The 22,794-nt window shown below is 42.4% G+C and overlaps 1 protein-coding gene across 13 annotated transcripts in view; it reads right to left on the bottom strand.

Annotated features, from left to right (window-relative positions):
* LOC103695944 (putative serine/threonine-protein kinase SIS8) overlaps window positions 1-22,794 on the bottom strand; it is a 109,697-nt gene that overhangs the window by 45,624 nt on the left and 41,279 nt on the right. For 11 of the 13 annotated variants that reach the window (XR_015987013.2, XR_005507008.3, XR_015987014.2 and 8 more), the window contains 3 exons: window positions 15,492-15,595; window positions 13,719-15,100; window positions 13,537-13,577 (listed from right to left, as the gene is read on the bottom strand). Coding sequence is in view for 7 of the 13 variants with exons in the window: in XM_039116087.3 (XP_038972015.3) it covers window positions 13,537-13,577; window positions 13,719-15,100; window positions 15,492-15,595 (1,527 nt within the window). In the remaining 6 variants the exon portion in view is untranslated. Of the gene's footprint in view, window positions 1-13,536; window positions 13,578-13,675; window positions 15,101-15,491; window positions 15,596-22,794 lie in introns of all 13 variants that reach the window. The other 2 variants (XR_015987011.2, XR_015987012.2) reach the window with 1 other exon arrangement.

Genomic DNA, 22,794 nt, shown 5'->3' with positions numbered 1-22,794 from the left:
TCGTTTGATGCTTCTGATCAGATGCACGACTCCACGTACATCCTCAAACTTATGGAGGAGGTGATTGATCGGATAGGAGAAGAGAATGCAATGCAGGTCGTCACTGATAATGGGTCATAATATAAGGCCGCCGGAAGATCTTGATGGAGCGATAGCCACACATTTTTTGGACCTCATGTGCTGCACATTGTATCGACCTCATGATGTTGGACATTGCGAAGATCCGTAAGGTGCAGCATACAGTGAAGATAGCCCAAACCATCATCTTGTATATTTATAACCATACCTGGATTCTTTCACTAATGAGGTATGCAGGGGGAGAGATTTTGAGACCAGGAGTCACAGTTTCCTACCAACTACGTTGCACTTGATAGCCTTCTTGAGAAGAAAGCAGCCCTACGTCAGATGTTTGTCAGTTCCAAGTGGTAAGAAAATAGATATGCCCAGCACGGCACTGAAGAGAGTAGGGTTGAAAACTTGGCAACGAGGCAGACATTCTGGCAGCGGGCCACTGCGATAGCAAAGGCTATCAAACTATTATAAGAAGTGCTTTAGGCCATAGATAGCGAGAGGTACTCCCAAATGGGCTTCTTGTATCACATGATGGAGAGGGCAAAGGCTCAGATAATGAAAGCAGATCCAGCCCATGCCCAAAAGTACATCGACATCATTGAGCGGCAATGGGATTACCAAATAGATAGAGACTTGCATCTAGCAAGTAAGCAAAAACATTGAAAATTACACTGCTCCTGTACTTGTATAATTTTAAGTAAGATGGTCTCCTCTATGTACAGCATACTACCTGAACCTCCGGTTCCAGTACAACGTAGCTGGAATTGGTATTGATAACGAACTTCTAGCAATTCTGCGTATGTTATTTACAAGATGAAGTCTGACCCAGAAGTTGCGGCCCTATATCTAAAACAGGTAACTTAAGTGGCATATGTAAGTTAATCGGAATCTTCTATTATTAACATAGTACAACAAGATTTTTTTCATAGACCAAATTATTTAAAAAGAGCAGCAATAGCTTTGGACAGTGAACGGCTGCCGTGAGTAAGACAAGTATGAATACGAATATGTTACATATCAGGAGGGCATTCACCTAATGTTAGATGGTTACTAATATGGTACTATCTTATATTTATTTATCTTAAATATTTTTACAGCTGAATGGTGGATTTATTTTAAGTTGTCCACGAAAAATCTTAAGCGAATAGCTATCTGGATCCTCTTCCAGACAGTCTCCTCGAGTGACTGTGAGCGCAACTGGTCCACCATCACCCTCATCCACAACAAGCAGAGGAACCGTTGACAAGGAAGCATCTCAAGTTCTCAACGACCTTATATACGTCCACTATAATCTAAGGTTGAGGCTAAAGTTCATTCAAAAAGAAGTGGAGCTCGAGTATGCAGATCCAATCCATAGTGCTTTCGTTGATGATGACGATGATCCTATGATCGAATGGCTTATGGGCCAACAGCAGGAGCCGTAGCTTGATGAGCCAGAATCGCCTCCACGACTAGCCAGCTAGCAAGACTATGGTCGATGGAGGGCAATGGGCTGAGCGCAATATTCCACACATTCCTAAAACTGATCAAGTCACCACAACCGCAGAGGAGCCAGTCACCACATGACTCCTTGTCCAAAACATCCGATCAGAGATATGAACGAGATATGCTCGGACGAGGCCACTACACTACCCGATCATCTCAGTCAGGAGAGCGACAGTCACACAGAGAGGGGCATGAAGCATAAGAAGGCAACTGCCCAGCAAACTAAAAAAATAAGACATCTGCAGCCCCAATGAAGAGTGTCGAGGAGTCCTAGAGCAGCAGCGATGACAATTCTGGTGGTCATGGATCAGCTGGCCATGGAGGAAGTGGAGGACAGGTGACCACTGCTCATGAGACAGCCGCAGGATGGTTTTCGATATACCGGTAAGTTTCAATTTACACATGCTACACAGGATAGGAACCACAGTAGACAATCTGATAGAGCCCGCGAAGATACGATTGTATATAGAAAATGGGCTCCTCGAGGTCATTCAGCAGGACACGATGCAGCTGCAAACGACCTCACACGTAGGATAGAACCTATAAACGTATCAGATTTTAAGTCGTATACTGAATCCGATTATCCGCAGCCATAGACAGCCTATGACCTATACGGATACGAATATGGATTAGTGCATCTAAGACAACTTTCGGTGGCTACTACCCTCCGCAGCCCGGAGCATCTCACGGGTCGAATTTTGCTGCCGGCATATTCGGATGGGCCCCTCCATTATCAGATTATCGGCCAGAGGATACCTCTTAGAGCCAGAGCTTCAGCAAAAGATCCACAAGTGCTTATAACCCGGCGCACGTTCCTTATTGAATGAACGTACAAGACTACAATGTCGCTTGGTTAGATAGGTGGGTTGATGTGCCTCCCGATTATGCTAATGATCCGAATATCTTCGGGAGGCATTGCCACTCGACCCAATTTTAGATATTATGTATGTTTGTTGGACTTTAAAAGTATATAATTGATTGTATTTTGATTTGAGAATATTTTATATTTATTTTATAATTTGTATCATTTTAAAGCAATAAGATGCATCATCTCGGACAAATTGGAATCATAAAAATATCAAAAAAATCAAAAAAAAACATCACATTAGACTTAAATTTATAGAAAAGATTCGAAAAGAGAACAAAAAAAAATTAGGGTGTGTCAATCCGTGAACCGGCATGCCCTACCGATAAGGTCGGTTCGATTCGGTCCGAACCAGTATGGAACCGAATCGGGCATCGATCGGTACAGCACCTAATACCGGATCGGCGGACCTTGGCGAGGATTATCTAAGGCATTCCCCAAGAGCGACGCACAACAACAATGCCCGGATATGATGGGAAGTAGGCAAGAGTTCTCACACTTTAATGGACGGGTGTGGGTAAAGAAGTTAATCTAATAAAGTAGGATGCATTTAGCAGCTTGGAATATAGGGTCATTGATAGGGAAATTGAAGGAATTAATAAATACTATGACTAGAAGGAGAATTAACATAGATTGCCTCCAAGAGGCTAAGTGGACAAGAAAAAACTCAGAAAAGGCATAGGAAGTTTGTAAGACAGGTTATAAACTTTGATATACTAAGAAACAGTGATCACTGAACCGATCCAAACTAGATGATTCAGCCCATACCAAAACAAACCGATGCCAAATTAGAATGGTTCAGTAGGTCGAGTCAGTTCGGTTATTAAATCCCCCCCATTCAGTTCAATTGTTCAAGAACCTTCAAGGGCTCTCTAGTTGCTTCACCATCGGATGCTGCTCTCCCCCCTCTTCGACATCGGCCATTACTGTTAAGCCTACCCCCTCTCTTCCTCTCCCTCCCCCGACCAGAGCCATCTCGTCAAATCCTGAACAATTTGAGGGGATTTGCTATCGTGCATGGAGTTCGTGCTCCTGACCAACAAGAATAAGGGAGATCTCTTTATCTTTTCTTAATTCAAAACAACCCCATCTCTCTATCTCTCCCCCTCCCTCTCTCTCAACCGAACGCTTCTCACTCTCCCCTCTTCAACGCTGCAATGTCATCACCAGTAAGTCTCCCCCTCCTCCCACGTCCTCCCGTGCTCCCTCGCTCTCCCTCTCCCCCCTCTCTCTTGCTCGGTCCCCCTCCCTCTCCCTGTTTTTGTATGCTCAAAATGGCATGGTACGGACATGTGTCGTACTGAACCAGTCACCACCCAGTACAAAAATAGTTTGGTAGACTTTGCTAGGAAAGCTAAGAATAAAAATGGAGTAGAAATTATTATAGCTAAAAGTTTCAAAGATGAGTTTGTAGATACTAAGAGAATAGGAGATCGAATAATCTTGATAACATTAGAATTAGAAAAGGAATTTATTAACATCGCTAGTGCTTATGCTCCTCAAATAGGATTGGATGATACTACAAAGCAACGCTTTTGGAACGATATCAATAGACTAATTCAAGAGATTCCTAGTAGAGAAAAAATATTTATTGGAGATTTCAATGGGCACGTGGGAAAATACAATGTAAGTTTTGACAAGTTACATGGAGGTTACGATTTTAGAGACGGAAACAAGGAATGCTATCTTCTTTCAACATGAACCATCTTGGCAAATGTACTTATTTGGATAACTCTTTGAAAATCTAATTTTGCAACTATTTGAGTGCCATGACGCATCAACACTACTTCTATCATTTTAATATGATATAACAATTGACTCCATCTTGTTCAATATGTTTGGCTACCTACTAAGCTGTGTAGCTTTCTTATTATACTTTTGCATAGAAACCTATTCGATTAGGTTACCAAAAAGTTTGAAGTACTTTTTGTACAAGCATTGGACTCAACACTTCAAAAGAGAGACCTAAAGCTATTTTCTGCATAGTAAGGTTGTATGTAGGTGAACCTTGTTTGATTTAATTGGTCATGAGTAGTAAAGTTTGGTAGCATGACATGGTTGCCAATTTTCAATTTCCAAATTGTTAAAAATTGAAACCACATTTTTTTTAAAATATCTAAAACTTGAAACTTATTTGGCAACGAAAATGGCTATCAAGGTTCATCGTACCGGGTCCGGTAAGCATACCGGTCGCCTACCAGACCGGTACAGTTCCCGCTCTTCCCCGCCGGAGCCGGAGAAGAAGAGAACGAGAGAGAGCGCGGAGAAGAGAGGGTGGGAGGAGACCAGTGGCCACCATCGGAGAGCCGCGGAGGGGCGGCAGAAGCCGAGGGGGGGCGGGGGAACCCACAGGGGCGCGGCGGAGGTCGCAGCCACGTCCCCGCCCCCCCGGCCTCCGCCGCTCCTTCGTGGCTCTCCGTTGGCGGCCACAAGTCTCCTCCCTCCCTCTCTTCCCCACGCTCTCTCCTCTTCATCTTCTTCGTCTCCGGCACAGAACCGGCTCGTACCGGTTTCCACTGCTCCGGCATACCAGTTACAGACCGGACCAATCCGAATCGGCCGGTACGGGCCAGTTCGTCAGACCCTGATGGCAATGGTGGTCAAGAGTCAAGATTGTGATGATGGATGGCACAAGTGGGTGCCGATTGACGATGGTCGATGGTGATGACAGTCAACGGCAAGGGGTTGTGGTGGTGGCAAGTGACAGCAGGTGGCCGACAATGGCTGGCATCCAGTGGCGAATAGTGGCAGCAGTAGGTGGTCGTGGATAGCGATTGGTAGCCGGTGATGACTGGCAGTGGTGACCAATAGCAATCTATAGCAACGGTGTTGGTAAGTGTCAAACAGTGGATGATGATGGCTGGCAGAGGCAGCCAGTGGCAATGGCTGCCAGCACCAAGTTGTGGCCTCTCAGCCAGCAATTGTGGTGGTCGCCGATGGTGGGCAATGGAGTTGGTTGTGAGCAATTTTCAGTTTTCAAAAAGTCAAAACCACATTTTCTGGTTTCTAAAATTTGCAGATTCTAGTTAACAAATTTCAAAAAAAACTGAAAATGGGAATTTGGTTACCAAACACTTGTTCTACCTAAATTTTTGAGTTTTAAAAAAACTGAAAACTGAAAACTGGCAACCATTCCAAACAGGGCCTTACTTTGCATGATACTCTAGTTTGCTCTATATATCAAATGCCACTTATTTCCATGAACAACAGATTTTGAGGATAAATTTTATGAATTATTAGTTTCCCCAACCAATCCTTGATCTAAATTTAGGCCGGTGACCGACCATAACTATAGTTGCATATGGAACTTGGAAGAGACAACATTTTAAGATGTGAAAGTACAACCATTATATTGAATGTTTTAAAAAAAGATTAGCAGAACTGGTGCGGGCACCAGTACCAAACCACTCATCACTAAGGTCTACAGTCGCCGCAGGAGGATGGTCCAGCCAGTTTCATTGTGGTTAGAGTGATTTTGTTTCATTTTGATGGCCTTTGGGCTTACTTATGTATTTTTTTTTATCTTTGAGGGCCTTTTGTGAGATTGGCTTCTTTGTAGGGGGGTTTTTGTATTTTGGGTCTTGTATATATGTTGGACCATACGTTTGTATGGGGATACTATGAATGAAGAAATAGTTCTCTTTCTTTAAGCCCTGGTGTGAAACCATGAGCCAGAGCTAGGTGTGAAACCTAGTTCCCTTCTTTCCCTTCCTCGCCTTCCTCTTCTTTCTTTTTCTCATTTTTCCTCTTCATTATTGTCCGGCATTAGCTAGGTATCAGAGACCTGCTACAACATTAAAAAAAAAAATTCTAGGTTGTTGTGGGCATTGCTCATCACGTGCGGGCTCAGGCTTGAGGGAAAATGGGTGTCTTCTCCAAGGCAACTTCTCTCCCGGCCGAGAAGTGACTTCTGCTTTTCCAAGCCGAAAACCCAAACCCCCCTTCCCCTGTTTGTTTCTTTCTTCCGGCGGCGCACCAGAAGGAAAGGGGAAAGTCTTCTTCCCCCCTAAGACAGCCGGCGACCAGGCGCGAGAGAGGAGGAAACACCGCGCACGCCTCTGCGATGCCTCTCGTGCTCCCCTAGTTCTTGTGGTGGCTCCCGAGGAAAAGAAGGGGAAAACACCCCTGTCGCCGCCGCCTTTCGTCAGATCCTAGGAGAGGAGCACCGCCGTCCCCGAGTGCCCCATCGCCGCCCCGCCGTACCACACTGTCACACGCTCCCGTGCGTTCCCGATTGCCGATTTCATCCGGATCCGAGAGAAGCACCGCTGCTCTCTGCGCTCCATCGCCCGAGCATCGTCGCGTTCCACGCGACACATCGCCGCAGAATCAGGAGCAACCGCCTACAACCACCCATGAAGGAGATAATGAATAGTAATGGGGCTACGGTTCCCGGCCGGCACCTCCAGCACTGGCGGGCCTGGGTCGCAGGAGTTTCTCCCTCCCCTAGAGACGCCTCTGCTTCGCTGCTTCTCGCATTCGACTTCTTCGAGGCGTAGTAGAGCGAGACAGCGTCCCTAAGGTACTCGCTTCACCAGCTTGCTGTTGCAAAGGCTGGTTCCATTAAAGCCTTTTCTCGAGCAGGAGCGGGGCTTGTTAGAGAAGGGCTTCATCCTCGCACATCTTTGTTCCTTCTTCCTGACGTCTCGTCACAACCGTCCAAGCTCCGCGTCGCCCTCTAACGTTGCCACCAGACGCCGTCTTCCATTGTTGCAATCGTGCTTCTGGTTGTCATCACCAGCCCAAGTCAAATTCCTTCCTTTCCTAGTAAAACTATCTGCATGTTTAAAATTCAGCATCTATAAACTCTTTGGTGCATTGTTGGCTTATCCTACTACAAATTCAACACATACATCCAAATAATATGAGATATCCTTCTCTCACCATGCTACTGCCACAGCACTGAGAATCTCTTGTAGTGGGCCCATCTTTGCTATGAATCGTTAGGTTGCCTAATCTTTGGGAGTCTTTCGAGGCCCCGCGATACCCTGCAACACAGAATGCTGGCACTATCTGACTGCAGTTGCTTGCATTTCCTACATGATCCTCTGCTTGTTCATTTGCTTGAGATTAGCTTTCAGTTTATGTTGAGCATACACATTGATCTCTAGGCATCATTTTCATGCATTAGGTCTGCCTAAGAACCACCACTGTCTTAGTATTGTAAGGTTATGCACAATTTTGCACACCCATTACATGCACCTTCGTAGTGGTCGTGTCGTCTCCTATTTAGAATCTCAACTTGCCATGGATCCCAACATCGAAGCCTTGCTGAAGACCATCCAAGACTTGACAACAGTGTCTACCCACATCAATGCCCAACTAAACTTAGTTGAGGTATCCCTTCAGAGGATTATTGGATCTAAAGAGGGCAGTGTTTCCCACTTGAAGGCCCAAAGGTCAAGGATGAAGCCCTAGAACATCAAGGATCTGTTCAACAGGGCAACTTCGACACTATCCTTTCCAAGGTCGTCCTCAAGCCTACCCTCGTCACACAGGTTCGGCTCCATTCCCTAATGTCGATAGGGGTATCAACACAATGTAGAACCCAGAGAAGCTGACCATGATGAAGATGTGATGAGAGGCATTCAGGTTGAAGCCCCCACCTTTGATGATTGCCTTGACCCAAAGATCTTTTCAGACTGGTTGCACGAGATGGACTACTTTAAGCGGTATAATTTGTCTGAAAAAAAGAAGATTTGGTTTGCCAGAATGAAGCTCATTGGTTGAGATAAACTTTTCTAGCAAAGCACCGAACAGCTTCTGGCTAAGAGGCATCAACCTGCCATAACTGACTGGATAGAGATGAAAGAAAAGCTCAAAGAAAAATACCTGCCCCTCAGTTACCAAGATGATCTCCTCGACCGATGGAACAACGTGAAACAAGGTAACAGATCAGCCACTAACTACATCGTCCAATTTGATGAATTAATGATGCGATGTAATGTGATTGAAGATAAGAAAATGGTCCTGAGCCGATTCTGAAGAGGTCTCAATGATGAGCTCAGAAAGGAACTTGGCCTTCAAGAGGTGTCTACTTTAGACCAAGCTTATACATTCGTGCAAAACTATGAGCAGGTCTCCAAGTCCATGTTAGTGAGGCGCTCTGACATTCGGGGCACTTTCGCCAATTTTCATTCTTCTGGGTCTAGACCTTCTGTGAAGTCCTTTTCTCCTAAACCTCCTTCTACCGCCCCTACCCCAAGCCGAGATACCAAAGGCAAAGGAATCTTTGGTGAGCTTTCCAAACCAAATTCCATAATTCAATGCTACAAATGCCAAGGTTTTGATCACATTGCCTCCTAATGTGCTAACAAATCTCTTGTTATTGGTAATCATGAGCAAAGAGGTGATGCAGATGACTTGGAGCAAGTCTATGAACCAAATCTATACGACATTCAAGACATTGATGAGGAGTGTGATGAAAGACCTGATAACCTAGGGTGCATCCGCACTACACCTCTACCAATTGCACCTTCAGCGACAGTCTGACCAATCCACCATAAGTGTAGTCAGGTGTGCCCTCGCCCAACCCAAAGAAACTGATGACTGGAGAAGAACCTCGATCTTCCACACTTATATTAAGTACGGAGAAAAAAATTGTAAGGTCATCATTGACAACAAAAGTTGCATTAATGCAATATTCTCTAGCATCGTCTCCCGCTTGGGTTTGACTCCCGTTCCCTAACCCCAACCTTATAAGGGCTCTTGGATTGACACATCTTCTATTCACATCAAAGAAAGATGTCTTGTACCCATTCACATCCTTTCTTACAAAGACACCATCTGGTGTGACATAATCCCGATGGATGTGGGACATCTAATTTTAGGAAGACATTGGTTGTTCGACCTTGATGTTATCATTTATGGTTGATCCAACTCTTGTTCTTTTGTGTTCGAGGGCAAAAAGATCAAACTCAATTCTTTGAGACCCAAGGCACCTGAAAAGAGCAAGAAAAGAGAAGTGTCAAAGGGTAAGGATCACCTCCTTAGTCCCTCTGAATTTGAGGGAAAAGTGTCCAATGAATCTTTGGTGCTCGTTTTACTTGCCAAAGAAGTTCACCTAGATAGTCAGAGTGAACTACCAGCTGAAGCCCTCTCTTTTCTTGAGGAGTTTCAAGATGTTTTCCCTGAAGACCTTCCGGATCATTTGCCACCTCTGCATGACATCCAGCATGCCATCAACTTGGTTCCGAGAGCAACTCTTCCTAACCTACCCCACAACTAAGCGAATCCTTCTGAGCATGCCGAGCTACAACAGCAAGTCAGTGAGCTCGTACGCAAAGGGTTAATTCGCGAGAGCTTAAGTCCTTATACCGTACCTACACTCCTCACCTCAAAGAAAGATGGATCTTGGAGAATGTGCGTTGACAGTCGGGCCATCAACAAAATCATGGTCAAGTACCGTTTTTCCATTCCTCGACTCGACATGTTGGATATGATGGCAGGCGCCACGATCTTCTCGAAGATTGATTTGAAAAGTGGCTACCATCAAATCCGAATTCACCTTAGGGATGAATGAAAAACTGCGTTCAAGACAAAAGATGGCCTGCACGAATGGTTGGTGATGCCTTTTAGCCTCTCAAATGCTCCCAATACTTTTATGCGGGCGATGACTCAAGCACTGCGACCTTTCATGGGTAAATTTTTGGTCGTGTACTTCGATGATATCCTTATTTACAGTCAATCAAAGAAGCAACATTTGGCCCATTTGAGACAGGTCTATACAACCCTAAGAAATGAGAACGTACCTGCCAACCTCAAGAAGTGTTCATTCTTCACTACTCATGTCAACTTCTTGGGTTACATTGTCTCCTCAGAGGGCTTGTCTGCTAATCCTGAAAGTCACAGCGATAGTACAGTGGCCCGAGCCCAACATCGGTGAGGTTCGTAGTTTTCATGGGCTTGCTACTTTCTACCGTCGTTTCATTAAGGGGTTCAGCATGATTATATCACCAATCACTGATTTCCATAAGAAAAACGACTTCCATTGGACCAGCGCAGCTGCCAAAGCATTTGGCGACATCAAAAAGAGGATGACTGAGGCGCCAGTTATGCCTCTCCGACTTCAGCAAGGCATTTGAAGGAGAGTGTGATGCATCTGGCCTCGGTATAGGTGTACTCAGCCAAGAACATCATCCTATAGCCTATTTTAGTGAGAAACTAAATGAGGCAAGCAGAAGTATTCCACCTATGACAAGTAATTCTTAGCCGTAGTTTAGGCTCTACGGTATTGGCGCCATTATCTACTTCCCAATGAATTCGTCCTTTACTCTGATCATGAAGCTCTTCACTACCTCAATTCCCAAAAGAAGTTGAATTCTCAACATGCCAAATGGGTTGAGTTCCTCCAGAACTACACTTTTGTCCTGAAACACATATCAGGTGCCACAAACAAAGTTGTTGATGCGATGAGTTATCGAGTAGCCCTACTCTCGGCCATGTCTGTCAATATCACGGGCTTTGACAGACTCAAAGAGGACTACTTATCTTGCCCTGATTTTGAAGAACTCTACAAGGCCCTTGCTGATGGACAAGAACCCTTGATAGATGGTTTTCATCTTCAAGATGGTTATTGTTCAAAGCAACCAAGCTCTGCATTCCACGAACCTCAGAGCATTTTGGACGAGACAAGTCCATTGAAGAGGTGGAGCATCAATTCTTCTGGCCAAGTCTAAAAAGGGACGTTGCCAAAATCATTGGCCAATGTCGAACTTGCTAATTAGCCAAACACAGAAAACAAAACACTAGCCTTTATACCCCTTTGCCTATGCCAGATCGTCCTTGGCACGACATCAGTTTGCACTTCGTGCTTGGTCTTCCTCGTACCTTCAAAAAGCACGATTCCATTCTTGTAGTTGTGGACCGTTTTTCTAAAACGGCCCACTTTCCCCCTTGTTCCAAATCTTCTGATGCCTACAAAGTGGCCAAAAACTTCTTTGATGAGATTGTCAAACTGTATGGACTTCCAAAAACCATCGTGTTAGACAGAGATGTTCGCTTCCTGAGTTACTTCGTGTTAGACAGAGATGTTCGCTTCATGAGTTACTTCAGAAAAACCTTGTGGCACATGATTAGCACCAAGCTCAAATTTTCTACTGCTTATCATCCACAAACGGATGGCCGAACAGAAGTGGTGAACCGAAGTCTTGGTAGCCTCTTGAGATGTCTTGTGGGCGAAAACAGCCGTAATTGGGATTCAATCCTTTCTGTAGCTCAATTTGCATACAATAACTCAGCCAACAGGTCTATAGGCATGAGTTCATTTGAGGTAGTGCATGGTTATAAGGCTAGAAAACCTCTAGATCTTACCCATATCACCCCATATTAGAATTTCTGAGTTTGCACATGCATTTACACACCATATTCATAAGTTGCATCAGAAGATCCACAAGCGCATTCATGCGAGTAATGCTAACTATAAACTGCAAGCTAATTCTCACAGGCGTGATAAAGAATTTTCAAACTAGGAATTACGTTATGATCCGTATTCGCCCTAAGCGGTTTTCACCTGAAATCGTTAAAAAATTGCAGGCTCATAGTGCTAGACCATTCAAGGTGTTGCACAAGGTTGGCACTAATGCCTATGTCATTGATCTCCCATCTGATTTTGGTATTAGCCCAACTTTTAATGTTAAAGATTTGGTTGCTTATAAGGGTCCACCAACAATCCCGATGACCCTTTTGTCGAGCCCTCTCCTGAGCCCGATGATCTCCCTATTCCTGATCCCATACCAGCTCGTTCCCTTTACCCCTCCCACCAGCACAAAAAGAGCAAATTGATTCCATTTTAGACGACCAGACAGTTTTTACAAGTAGAGGCATCCAGCGGTTCTTGGTTCATTGGAAAGGACGACTAGAGTCTGATTCCACTTGGCACATGCGAGATGAGCTTTAGCAAATTGACCCGGACCTGTTGGAGTACTACCAAAGCCGCACCGGGCTGCGCTTGTCGAGAACGACTTCTTTCCACCCAAGAGGAGTTGGTGCGGGCACTAATACCAGACCACCCATCACTCGGGTCTATAGTCGCCGCAGGAGTGCTGCAGGAGATAGTCCAGCCAATTTCATTATGGTTAGAGTGATTTTGTTTCATTTTAATGGCCTTTGGGCTTATGTTTTTTTTTATCTTTGAGGGCCTTTTGTGAGATTGGCTTCTTTGTAGGGAGGTTTTGTATTTTGGGTCTTGTATATATGTTGGACCATACGTTTGTATGGGGATGCTATGAATGAAGAAATAGTTCTCTTTCTTTAAGCCCTGGTGTGAAACCAAGAGCCAAAGCTAGGTGTGAAACCTAGTTCCCTTCTTTCCCTTCCTCCCCTTCCTCTTCTTTCTTTTTCTAATTTTGCCTCTTCATTGCTGTCCGGCATCAAGAACTCCAAATAAAACATAAAGAAAAAGAATGAAATTAAAAAGAGAACGCATAAAATACACAAGACTTTAATCACCACGGACTGAGTCTATGTGAGAGAAGTTTAACAAGCACTACCACTAACAAGGGTTTAAATAATCAAAATACCCTTAAGTACTGAGCAGTTATAACTTAAAACATAAACCAACCTGTCCAATTTAGTCCTTTATAATAACAAATACTAGACTAATATTATAAACTTAATAAAACTAATTACACTAGAATAAAAACTTTAAACAGTCACATCCAACAACTGAAATGCTCAGATACAAGAGTTGAACTACTTAGATTCACTACATTGACAGGGTTCCAGAACAAATATAAAGAAAATGCTTTACTTCAAAACAAAAAAAATCTTGTATATGTGATATAGTAGTTGAATAATATTATATATATTGAGGTAAAATGATTTTCATACTGCATTGCTGGTAGAATGGTTGGATGATCCAAAAATAGAAACAATAGAAATGAAATAAGGACGAATTTGTAACCTAGAATAGTCATGTTGTAACTCTTTCCTTTTTACCAGAAATTCAATAAATTCAACATAATTATGATTAGAAACCATAAATCCACCTAAACTGTGAAACACGGTCAGTTACAAATTTTCAATTTCACCAATCAAAATTTTCTCAATGATATATCATAAAATCTTAAATGCAATACAATGAGTGAAAATAATAATTTGAGATAAAAACTCACTGTTCCATGCCATTCTCCCCGATACACCTCCCCAAAAGACCCTGGGCAGGAAAAAAAGTCCAGGAAAAGGAATATTAGGGTTACCTTGCATGAATGTGATGTGATGTAATACATTTTTCATGAGAAAAATAGAAAGCACCGTATAAGGTTATCAGTTGATAAAAGTAATATCAATTTTATACCAAGCCCTATCCGCTCGCCCAGCATAATGTCCTCCCATGGTATTTCAAATTCTGCAACATCGTCAATAGCAATATCAGATTTTGCACTCTCAGTGCCAGTTGACTTTTCAGAACTTCTTTCCATTTTTGGATGAGTTTCAGGGGCGTCCTGTTCCTTCCCAAGACCACAATCATCTCCATGACCACTTCCTACCTGCCCAATACCCAGATCTTCATTTTTATCTGTTGAATCAATATCATGACAACCACCAGATACAGCAGGCTCAGAAGCATATGACTCCAAATGCTCCTGTTGCCTGTTGACAGCAGCAGTCGTGGCTACTACTGCAGCAGCAGTGGCAGTGGCTGCTGCAGCAACAGGAACTTCCAAGTTTATGTCAGTATTTGATTTAGCTGCAGCAACAAACACTGATGATGCAACTACGGCAGCTGTTGCAGCTGCAGCAGCAACAGGCATGTGTTTTATAAACTGCAGTGAAGTCTCCTGCAACTGTGCAGAAGCATCTCCAGATCGAGATGAACAAGGATTGCAGGCAGATGCTACTTGAAAATCATGAGGAGAATGAAGCCCCAAACCCTCGACAGGCTTCAGTGCATCGAGCGGTAACCTTGAAAGGGCCACTTTTCGCTGGACATCTTGGCTAGGCAGATGAGGCAAAAAAGGACCATGACCCTTATCAGCTTGAGCTTTATGTTTAAACCCACACTTCTGTCTTTTCATTTCATCTTTACCTTCATTCAGATTCAGGCCCTCAGACATCGCAGCTTCTGATTGTTCACTACATACTTCAGAAAACAAGTTTGGTGGTGCCACAACACCGCTTTCTAACAGCACATCATGAAGCTTCTGAGCTAACTGGGGGTTTTCTTTAGCAGCATTAATCATGTACTCTGAGACATCCTTTACTTTCTTCCTGTGGACGGTGGAAGAACTGATGCCCTCAGTCCAAGAAGGCGATCTTGCAATACAATAAGGGTGACTTACCCTACCAGATGCTTCTTGAGTCATTGCAATGCTATCAGTGCCGAAATTTCCAGAAACATCTAGCATATTCAGATTTTTGTTTAAATACCAGTTGCTTGAAGAAGGTGAAGAACTTAGTTTTTGGCAATCTTGATTACTCAAATCAGATCTTGCGACTCCACCACTATATGGAGTTTCACGATTGGGATAGATGGATCTCTTGTCGAGTGGCTCGTTTTGGGAATAAGGACGGGTAGAATTTGATAACTCACTATTAGAAGAGCCTATATGAATGCTGTTGATATCTTTAACAGAAGCATTAACAAAAAAGAAATTATCTTCAAATTCATGAGTCAGTCCTGCACCATCTGACGGAATAAGAGTACCAGGTTCCCCCATTAAATCAATAATATATTCCCTGCAACAGAAACTTACCAATCAAGTATCCTGCCGATATTAATATTAAACCTCTAGATGAAACAAATCTCTCTACTCCAGAGCATTTAAGCTACCAAGGGGGAAATGAGAAATAGGGTTATAGGTGAGACCTAAATTCAAAGAGAAAATGATGTAAAGCAGAAATCTTCACATGCTATTTTATGGATATCCGTAAGGCCTTCAGCTTGCCAAATTATCAAGTATCAACCATATCCAGAGTCTAATTCAAATCATTAAGCACAAGATGAGTATGGCATTTATATGATTTTTTGCAAACTATGAAACTACAATCCCATTTTCAGATAAGCAAAAATCATGAAACCAAATTGATTGCCGTGATGAGGATAATGCTGTATATGAAAGAATATTACCTTCCATCATTGAATTTTACAATATCCAAAGCTCCATCATCTGATCCAGTATACTGCTTTCCTTTCACTAACCGACAAGGAATGCCCAAACTATCAGCCAAAACCTACATTAAACACAAAATGAAAATTTAGTGATAAACCATGTATACCATGGGATATTCAGTTCTAACCAAAACAAGTTTACATAAACCAACATAACAAATATATGTCAATCTCATGATCAATATGATCACAACCTGCATTCTCCAACAAGCTTTTATCGAGTTATCATACACAATTTCTATTATACTGCATTGTTCCACTTGATTCATAGAGCTTAAATAATTAGATCCAAATACAGTTATGCACCTTCAGTAACATTTCTTAATTTTTTATCCTTCTTCCATTTCAATCTATACAAAAAATCATGAAGATGTCATACCTTTGATACTATGAGGACAATTTCACATAAACTCAATGTCAGCTGTTCTTTCACTAGGGAGAATGGAGAACACATTTGTACACTTCATAGGGGCTATGGAGGCAAATCATGGATGATAAGGGTGCAAAAGAACCGAAAGGAAAACAAGACAAATGAATACAATTTTAGTGGAAAATGATTGCAAAATAAAACAGCCATTTGCGAGGCAGATGATGCATATTTCTAGAGCTTATACAATTGTTGACTTGAGAGTTATCACATAGGAGAGTGGTAAGGTCAGCACTAGTGTATGGGTGCCAAATTAGGCTTTTAAGAGAACGTATTTGAATATAACAAATATGGAAAGCATGAAAAAATTACAAGGATGAGTTGTGAAGCTAGTAAGCGGAAAATTAGAAAAATATGAAGCTTGAGTGTTGCAAAGAAAGGAAATGGTGAAGAAAAATTGTTTGAGACAGTATCATATAGCGGACCTAAGTTCTTAATCACAGCAACAAGGATCCAGAAACCAAGGAAATCATGAACCAAATGTATAAGTAATGTTTCTGAAAAGCTAGCACTAACTAAGAAATGGGCAACAAAATCATGCAAACATCTAATTACTCTGAAAAGTTTTCAACACCAATGGCATTTATTTTTTCACTATATCAAGCAAAAAAATGACTGAATTTCCAGAGATGTTCAGGGAAACCCATAATGATTTCAAGGGGCTGTTTCTGTTTGACCCTTTGTCAGTCAAAAACCTTGGATTTAAAAATCAACATACAGACCCATATGGACACCGAACAGTACTGTACAAACAGTGGTACAGGGGCTGTTAAGGTTTGGCACGGCCAGTATGGAACTAGTCCAAATAAGCAGGAAGAAAAGGTTAAGAAATGCATATCAAGCAGTACAAGCCAGCAGCTTAATGCTCATTCCGAATATTAAAGAGAGACAAAAATATATATCTTCTTAGCTCAAGCAAATACTAGCAGCTTTCTAAACCTGATCTTTGGTTCATTTTAGATAGGCAAGGGGCTGCTTCTTACTTTTATAGCAGCAAATAGAAAACAAGATCTTTAGGCTTCTGAATTTCCATCTTAATCCCTCTTCAAAGTTGCTTTGAAAAGGTTCCAAAAACATATGTTGGTTATCTTCCAAGTCCTAGTAGAACCCAATAGCGTCATATGGCTTCTTAACTCATCTTGTAAAGACTTTTAGTTCTTTTGGTTTGTGATGATAAGAACAGGGTCGGCGGAACCGTCCAAAACCGGGCGGTTCCAGCCGTCCCGAAACATACTAGTGAGCCGGAGCCGGAAAAGGAGAAGGAAAGAGAGAGCTAGCGGAGGAAGAAGAGAGAGAGAGAGGGCGGCGAAGTTTTTAAAGGCCGCGGCCGGACCCTGTTTCGAACGAAATAGGGCAACAGCTGCGGCCTCGCGAATTTTTTGAAGGCCGCAGCCAGACCCTATTTCCAACGAAATAGGGCAACAGCCGCAGCCTCGCTTTCCGCGGCCAAGGTCAGCCTCCGCCGTACTCTGCCGATGTCTGTTACCCTCCTTCGGCCCTCCCTCCCCGCTTGCTCTCTCTCTATTTTTTTCTCTCCCACGGTCCCTCTCTCAGTACAGGCCCGGCACGGCCCGTACCGAGTCATCCCGCCGGAGAACCGGTACGGTGCTCAGTACTGATTCCTCTGACCTTGGATAGGAGTCATGTCTTAAAAAAAAATATTTTAAATCCTCATTTGACACATCAGGCTAGGAAAGTTCTAATTCCTTATGACTAATTATAAGGTTAGAGTTGAATCTTTATATATACACAAAATGGTAATGTAGGACGGTCAAGGGGAAACAAAAACAATGTTGATACAATTTCAGAATGCTAGGGCTAGTATAAGGGCTCACTGGTATTCCAAGTTTAGACTTGAGTATTACAAAAAAAGGGCATCCCGATGCATGACGCTCTTACCCAACATCAGCGGAACTATTATTGGGCACCGTACTGGTTGCCCGGCGGGACAAGTCAGTACAAGCCCAAGCCGTGCCATGTCGGGCTCATACCGACACAGTATAAGAGGCGGGGGAAAGGCGAACGGGGGAGGAAAAAAAAGGGATGGAGGCCGGCGAAGGGTGGCAGAGGCCGGCGGTTGCGGCCGTTCCCTTGTTTCGTTAAAAACAGAGGTCCAGCCACTAAAAAATTTTGCGATTTTTAAGTAAAGTCGGTTCGCGATTTGCCAACTTCACTTAAAAATTTCAAAAATTTTTAACGATCGGACCTCTATTTTTTAATGAAACAGGAGGACGAATGCGGCCTCCGTCTGCTACCCCAACGCCAGCGCTCCGTCGGCCTCTCCCTCTCCCTCTCCCTCCCTCCCCCGCTCACTCTCTCCTTTTCTCTCTTTCCTTCTCCTTCTCTACCTCCAACAATGGTTTTCGTTTCCACTGCCGGAACAGTTCCGCCGACCCTACCTACTCCCACCATTGCAACATTTAGGGCATTCAAACATACACAACCTTGCCTCATATGTAGAGGCTATTTGTGTTTTGAACCCATGATACCCAAGTCACAATGAAGCAACCTTACCATTGCACCAAGGCTCTCTTATTTAAAAAATAAAATAAAATAAACTAGAATGTTAATGTTGTGGAGGAAAGGCAATGGATGGCTATTAATTAACCTATTGTTTAGGACTATAGGGTCCACATTGCATTTTAAGAATAAATGCAATTGAATAGTCAAAATCAAAAACTAGCTGGAATTTTCTGGGGAAAATATGATACTTGTATGAAGTAAAAGACCTATGGGAAAGAATTATAATTTTAATCAAGAATAATCGGAAGAAAGGCAGGTTAGGACTTGGAAAAACACCAAACAAAAAAAGTGAAAGGTAAAGAAAGAAAAAGATAAAACCAGACTCACTGTGAAAAACAGGAATCACATGTAGGGCTGCAAGCCCCATGCTTATTATATGGCACGATAAGAGAAAAAAGAACCTCAAATTACATTCATATTCTGCACTTCATATTTAAAGGGTACAAAAACCCCTTTTAGACACCCTAAAGTACCATTGCAATGCAATGCTTACTGTTCATAAATGCAGCATGATTAGTACCACTGCAACAACTAGACCCATCAAGCTGTCAACTAAGAATTGAGATAGCCAAATTTAAGAGGAAAACAACACTAAAAACTAAACGTAGCCAAAAATTAAGAGGAAAACAGCATCATAACAAGAACTTAAATCTTTCTTTCGCTTCTGCTGCACAGGAACTCACCTCGAGTTCTTTCAAGTCAAAACTCTGCTGATTGATCTTAAATCTGATGTTTACATATGATGAATCCCCATCATTGGATGCCATGTCATGAACCCACTTGAGGTATGATCCAATCAAACATGATTGTGCATGACTAAACTAAATCTTGCTTTGAAATGGACCTAAAGTTTATCACTTTCCGTATATGCTTTGCCCATCATAATGTTGCCTTGAGACACATAGATATTACCAATGTGTATTTCATTTAATGTTGCAATTTCTTCAAACTCTGGTGGAACTTGTGAGCCAACTTGTTCGAAAGTAAGTTTCCTGACTTCTTTAATTTCTTCTTAGGGAAATTCAACTAACAAACTACCTTCTTGTGAACGATCCAAACTAGATCTCACCTTTTTTTACTAACATCATTGCTAAATATCTATCATCTACATCTCCATCCTCACTTACAACATTAAGCACCTCAAATTTAGGCAAATCTCAGGAAGCATTTCTTTGTTCAAGTCTTTAAGGCCTTGCGTGTTTTCCAGTTTCTGGGAAAGCTTCTTCATTTCTTCTTTCACTTCCATAGTCAAAAAAGTGGACTTGACCCTATGTCCCAATCTGATGTAAAGACACTAAATTGTAGCTTTCAACATTACCTTCAACATTCTCGCTTCTACACATGTTTGACAACTTGAAATTTCGAATGCTTCTTCCTCCTTCACAAATTTCCTCTCTAGGAATCTTCCCAGTAAAAGTTTGGTCATAATTGTTTCCATGCAGAATAGCAAAGGGTGCTTTACCATAGGGAGGCAAAAACCTCTCCTTAAGCACCTTCTTCTTCTCTTGCCAATTAATAACCCTATATGCTTCACCACATGTAAGCATGGGCTTTCAACTTCATCTTAGTTTAGCATATCTGCATCTAGTCAGGCACATCAAAGTAACCTCCTAGATTGGTGATCCAATCTAGTAACACATATGACCCTGGTTCTCCTGTGAAAACTTAACCTTCTATGCTTCAGGACATGTTAGCATGGGCTTTCAATTCCGTCTTAGTGTAGCAGAGTCTCATCTAGTCAAGCACCAAGGAGCCCGCCCAAAAAGACTAGCCAAATAAGGTATTATCTAGATTCCCTGGCCTTGTATAAGTACTCAGGATCCTCCTAGTGCACAATCGATATGGAACTAATGACATGACTGCACATGTTCTCACATACTAAACTTTTTTGATTTTGTCTCTTTACTCTTGTTAATGACCATTTTGGTCCACCCAAATATCAGATTGACCTAGCCTCATACCAAAATGGATCCTAATATTAGGATTTAAACCTATGAAGATAGCTCAATATCTATAGATTTTCATGTTGGCCAAGATATCTCAATTTCATTCACCTGCTAAGTTAAAAAAGATACCAAACTGTAAAAACCTCAGTCTAAAGACTGATTTCTACTATACTAAGTAGAGAAAACTTCACTCGATCTTATAATTCTTATATCAACAAATTTTTGATTTTTTAATCTTAGATAAATATATTATAGACTTCCTTCACACTTGCCTATCTAGGCACTTTGGAGGATAAGCGGATGGGCTTGTCCATGTGAGACCCATGCAAGAGTGTGTTTAGACCTACATTGGCTATGCATTGGGATATCTAGGGTACTTACAAAGCCAAGGACCCCATACAATAACTTTTGACTAGCCTTTTCAAGTGAGGTCATGGGTCATTACAAATGGTATCAAAGCAAACCAAGGCCATGGCCCATAAGGACTAGGAAGCAATGCAACATGGGCCCTTTGTGGACTAACCACAAGCCGATTATGGTGTTTGTAATTGAACTTGGACCCTTTGCTTGGAGAAGACACTAGGGCATAAATGTGGGAAGCATGTGAGGATCCATTGATTCCATTCCATGTCTATTTAGTCCCATATTGGCTATGCATTTGGGAGATTTGGGTAATTATATAAAGCCAAGAATCACAAACAATAAATTCTAGCTAGCCTTTTTGGGTGGGGTCTTGGGTCATCGCAGTCCATGGCAATCACAATGTTGTATGGTGCAATGCACACATTTGATAGTATATGGAATGATAAAGCAATAGATAAGATACCAACAGGAACTTAAATATTTAAGATACCAAAACGCAGGGTCAGCGAAACTGTCCCGAACCGCTCATCCCGAACCGGGCTGTTCAGGGCAAGGTTGGACAAACCGACCGAACTGACGTATCGGTGAAGACCAGTACCGGTTCGGTTCTTAAAAAAAAACGTGTGCATTAAAAGCGGCCACGCGGGATAGCGCGTGGGCTCACTGCCCCGCACGACGAGCTCGTGCGGGGAATCGCGCGCGCGTTTCCCCGCGCGTCGACCGCAATTCCCACCGCGTGGAACGCGCGCGGGCACGAGTCGGGGACGCGTTTCCCCACTCTCTCGTTCGCCCTCTCCCCCGCCTCCTCTACTGTGTTGGTACAGGGCCGGCAAAAAACGGTACGGGGGCATACCATTCGGTATTGCCGAGCAACCAGTCTGGGCCCCGGTTTCAGCACAGCCGACCTTGCCAAAACATGTTAATACATGAAGTACAAAAAAATACTTACGAACTACACAATGCAAATCTCAATCAAAATCAACACAAATATCTCTGATAGTTTAGCATGCCAAATGTATATGAATTAGTTATGTTCATCTAGTAAAAAGATGCATGCACAAACCATTAATTGGTTTAAATTAATAACAGCAACACGAAAAACAACTTATACTATTGCAAGATGCAAATCTCTATGCGGACTAGCATATGATTCCATACAAGTCTAGACCTAGTGTTGTAACATTCAACAAAATATATGTATCATGTTGGTCCACAGCCTATATACTTTTACACTCCTTCAAGAAGGTGGTGAGTGGTTTAACTTGGAACAATCAAGATAAATGTAACACGATAAGTCCTATAAGCTCAAGATTATATCATTGGCTTTTAATCATGTCCTACAAGATATAACTTCCTAATCATTTATCGTCGTTTGATGGTTTAGTCTTTGTATATAAAACATCAGTTTGGAAGTCAGTCGCAATAGTTGTGCTAGTAAACAATCCCGCTATCTAAGAAAATACTTGGAAAAAGAACCCTATATAGTTACAGCTAATATCTACCTACAAAATTTAAGATTGTTTAACTCGAGTCAACTCAAATAAGCCATAATCCCAAACTAGTTGAGGTCGGCTGCATAAATATTTTTCCGCCATTCCACTCTACTTAGGGCTACAATTTCTGAAAGATGTAGAAATTTCAAGTTCTTACATGCTACTTCAGCCCAAATGATTTCCGGTCTACCTCTTTCCCTCTATCCTTCTACATGTATCAACTCACTCTTTCATACCGGTGCATCACTCGGCCTACATTCTACATGTCCAAAGCATCTAAGCCATCCTTCTCTCAATTTGTCCTCACTTGATGCTACTTCTACCTTTTATAAATAACATCATTTCTTATTCTATACTATATATCTATCTCAACATTCTCATTTCAGCCACACTTATCTTGTAGAGATGTTTTCTAACCGCCTAACATTCTGTACCATAAAGCATAGCCGATCATGTGGTTGTCCTATAAAACTTTTCTTTCAACTTGGCAGGTTTATGGTCACATAATA

The sequence above is a fragment of the Phoenix dactylifera genome, chromosome 5 (genome assembly GCF_051530095.1).
Source record: "Phoenix dactylifera cultivar Ajwa chromosome 5, Ajwa_hap1_PhDact_Kaust_v1.1, whole genome shotgun sequence".
Lineage (NCBI taxonomy): Eukaryota > Viridiplantae > Streptophyta > Magnoliopsida > Arecales > Arecaceae > Phoenix > Phoenix dactylifera.
Note: the sequence above shows the minus strand (reverse complement) of the source record. Positions and strands in the feature narration are given on the sequence as shown.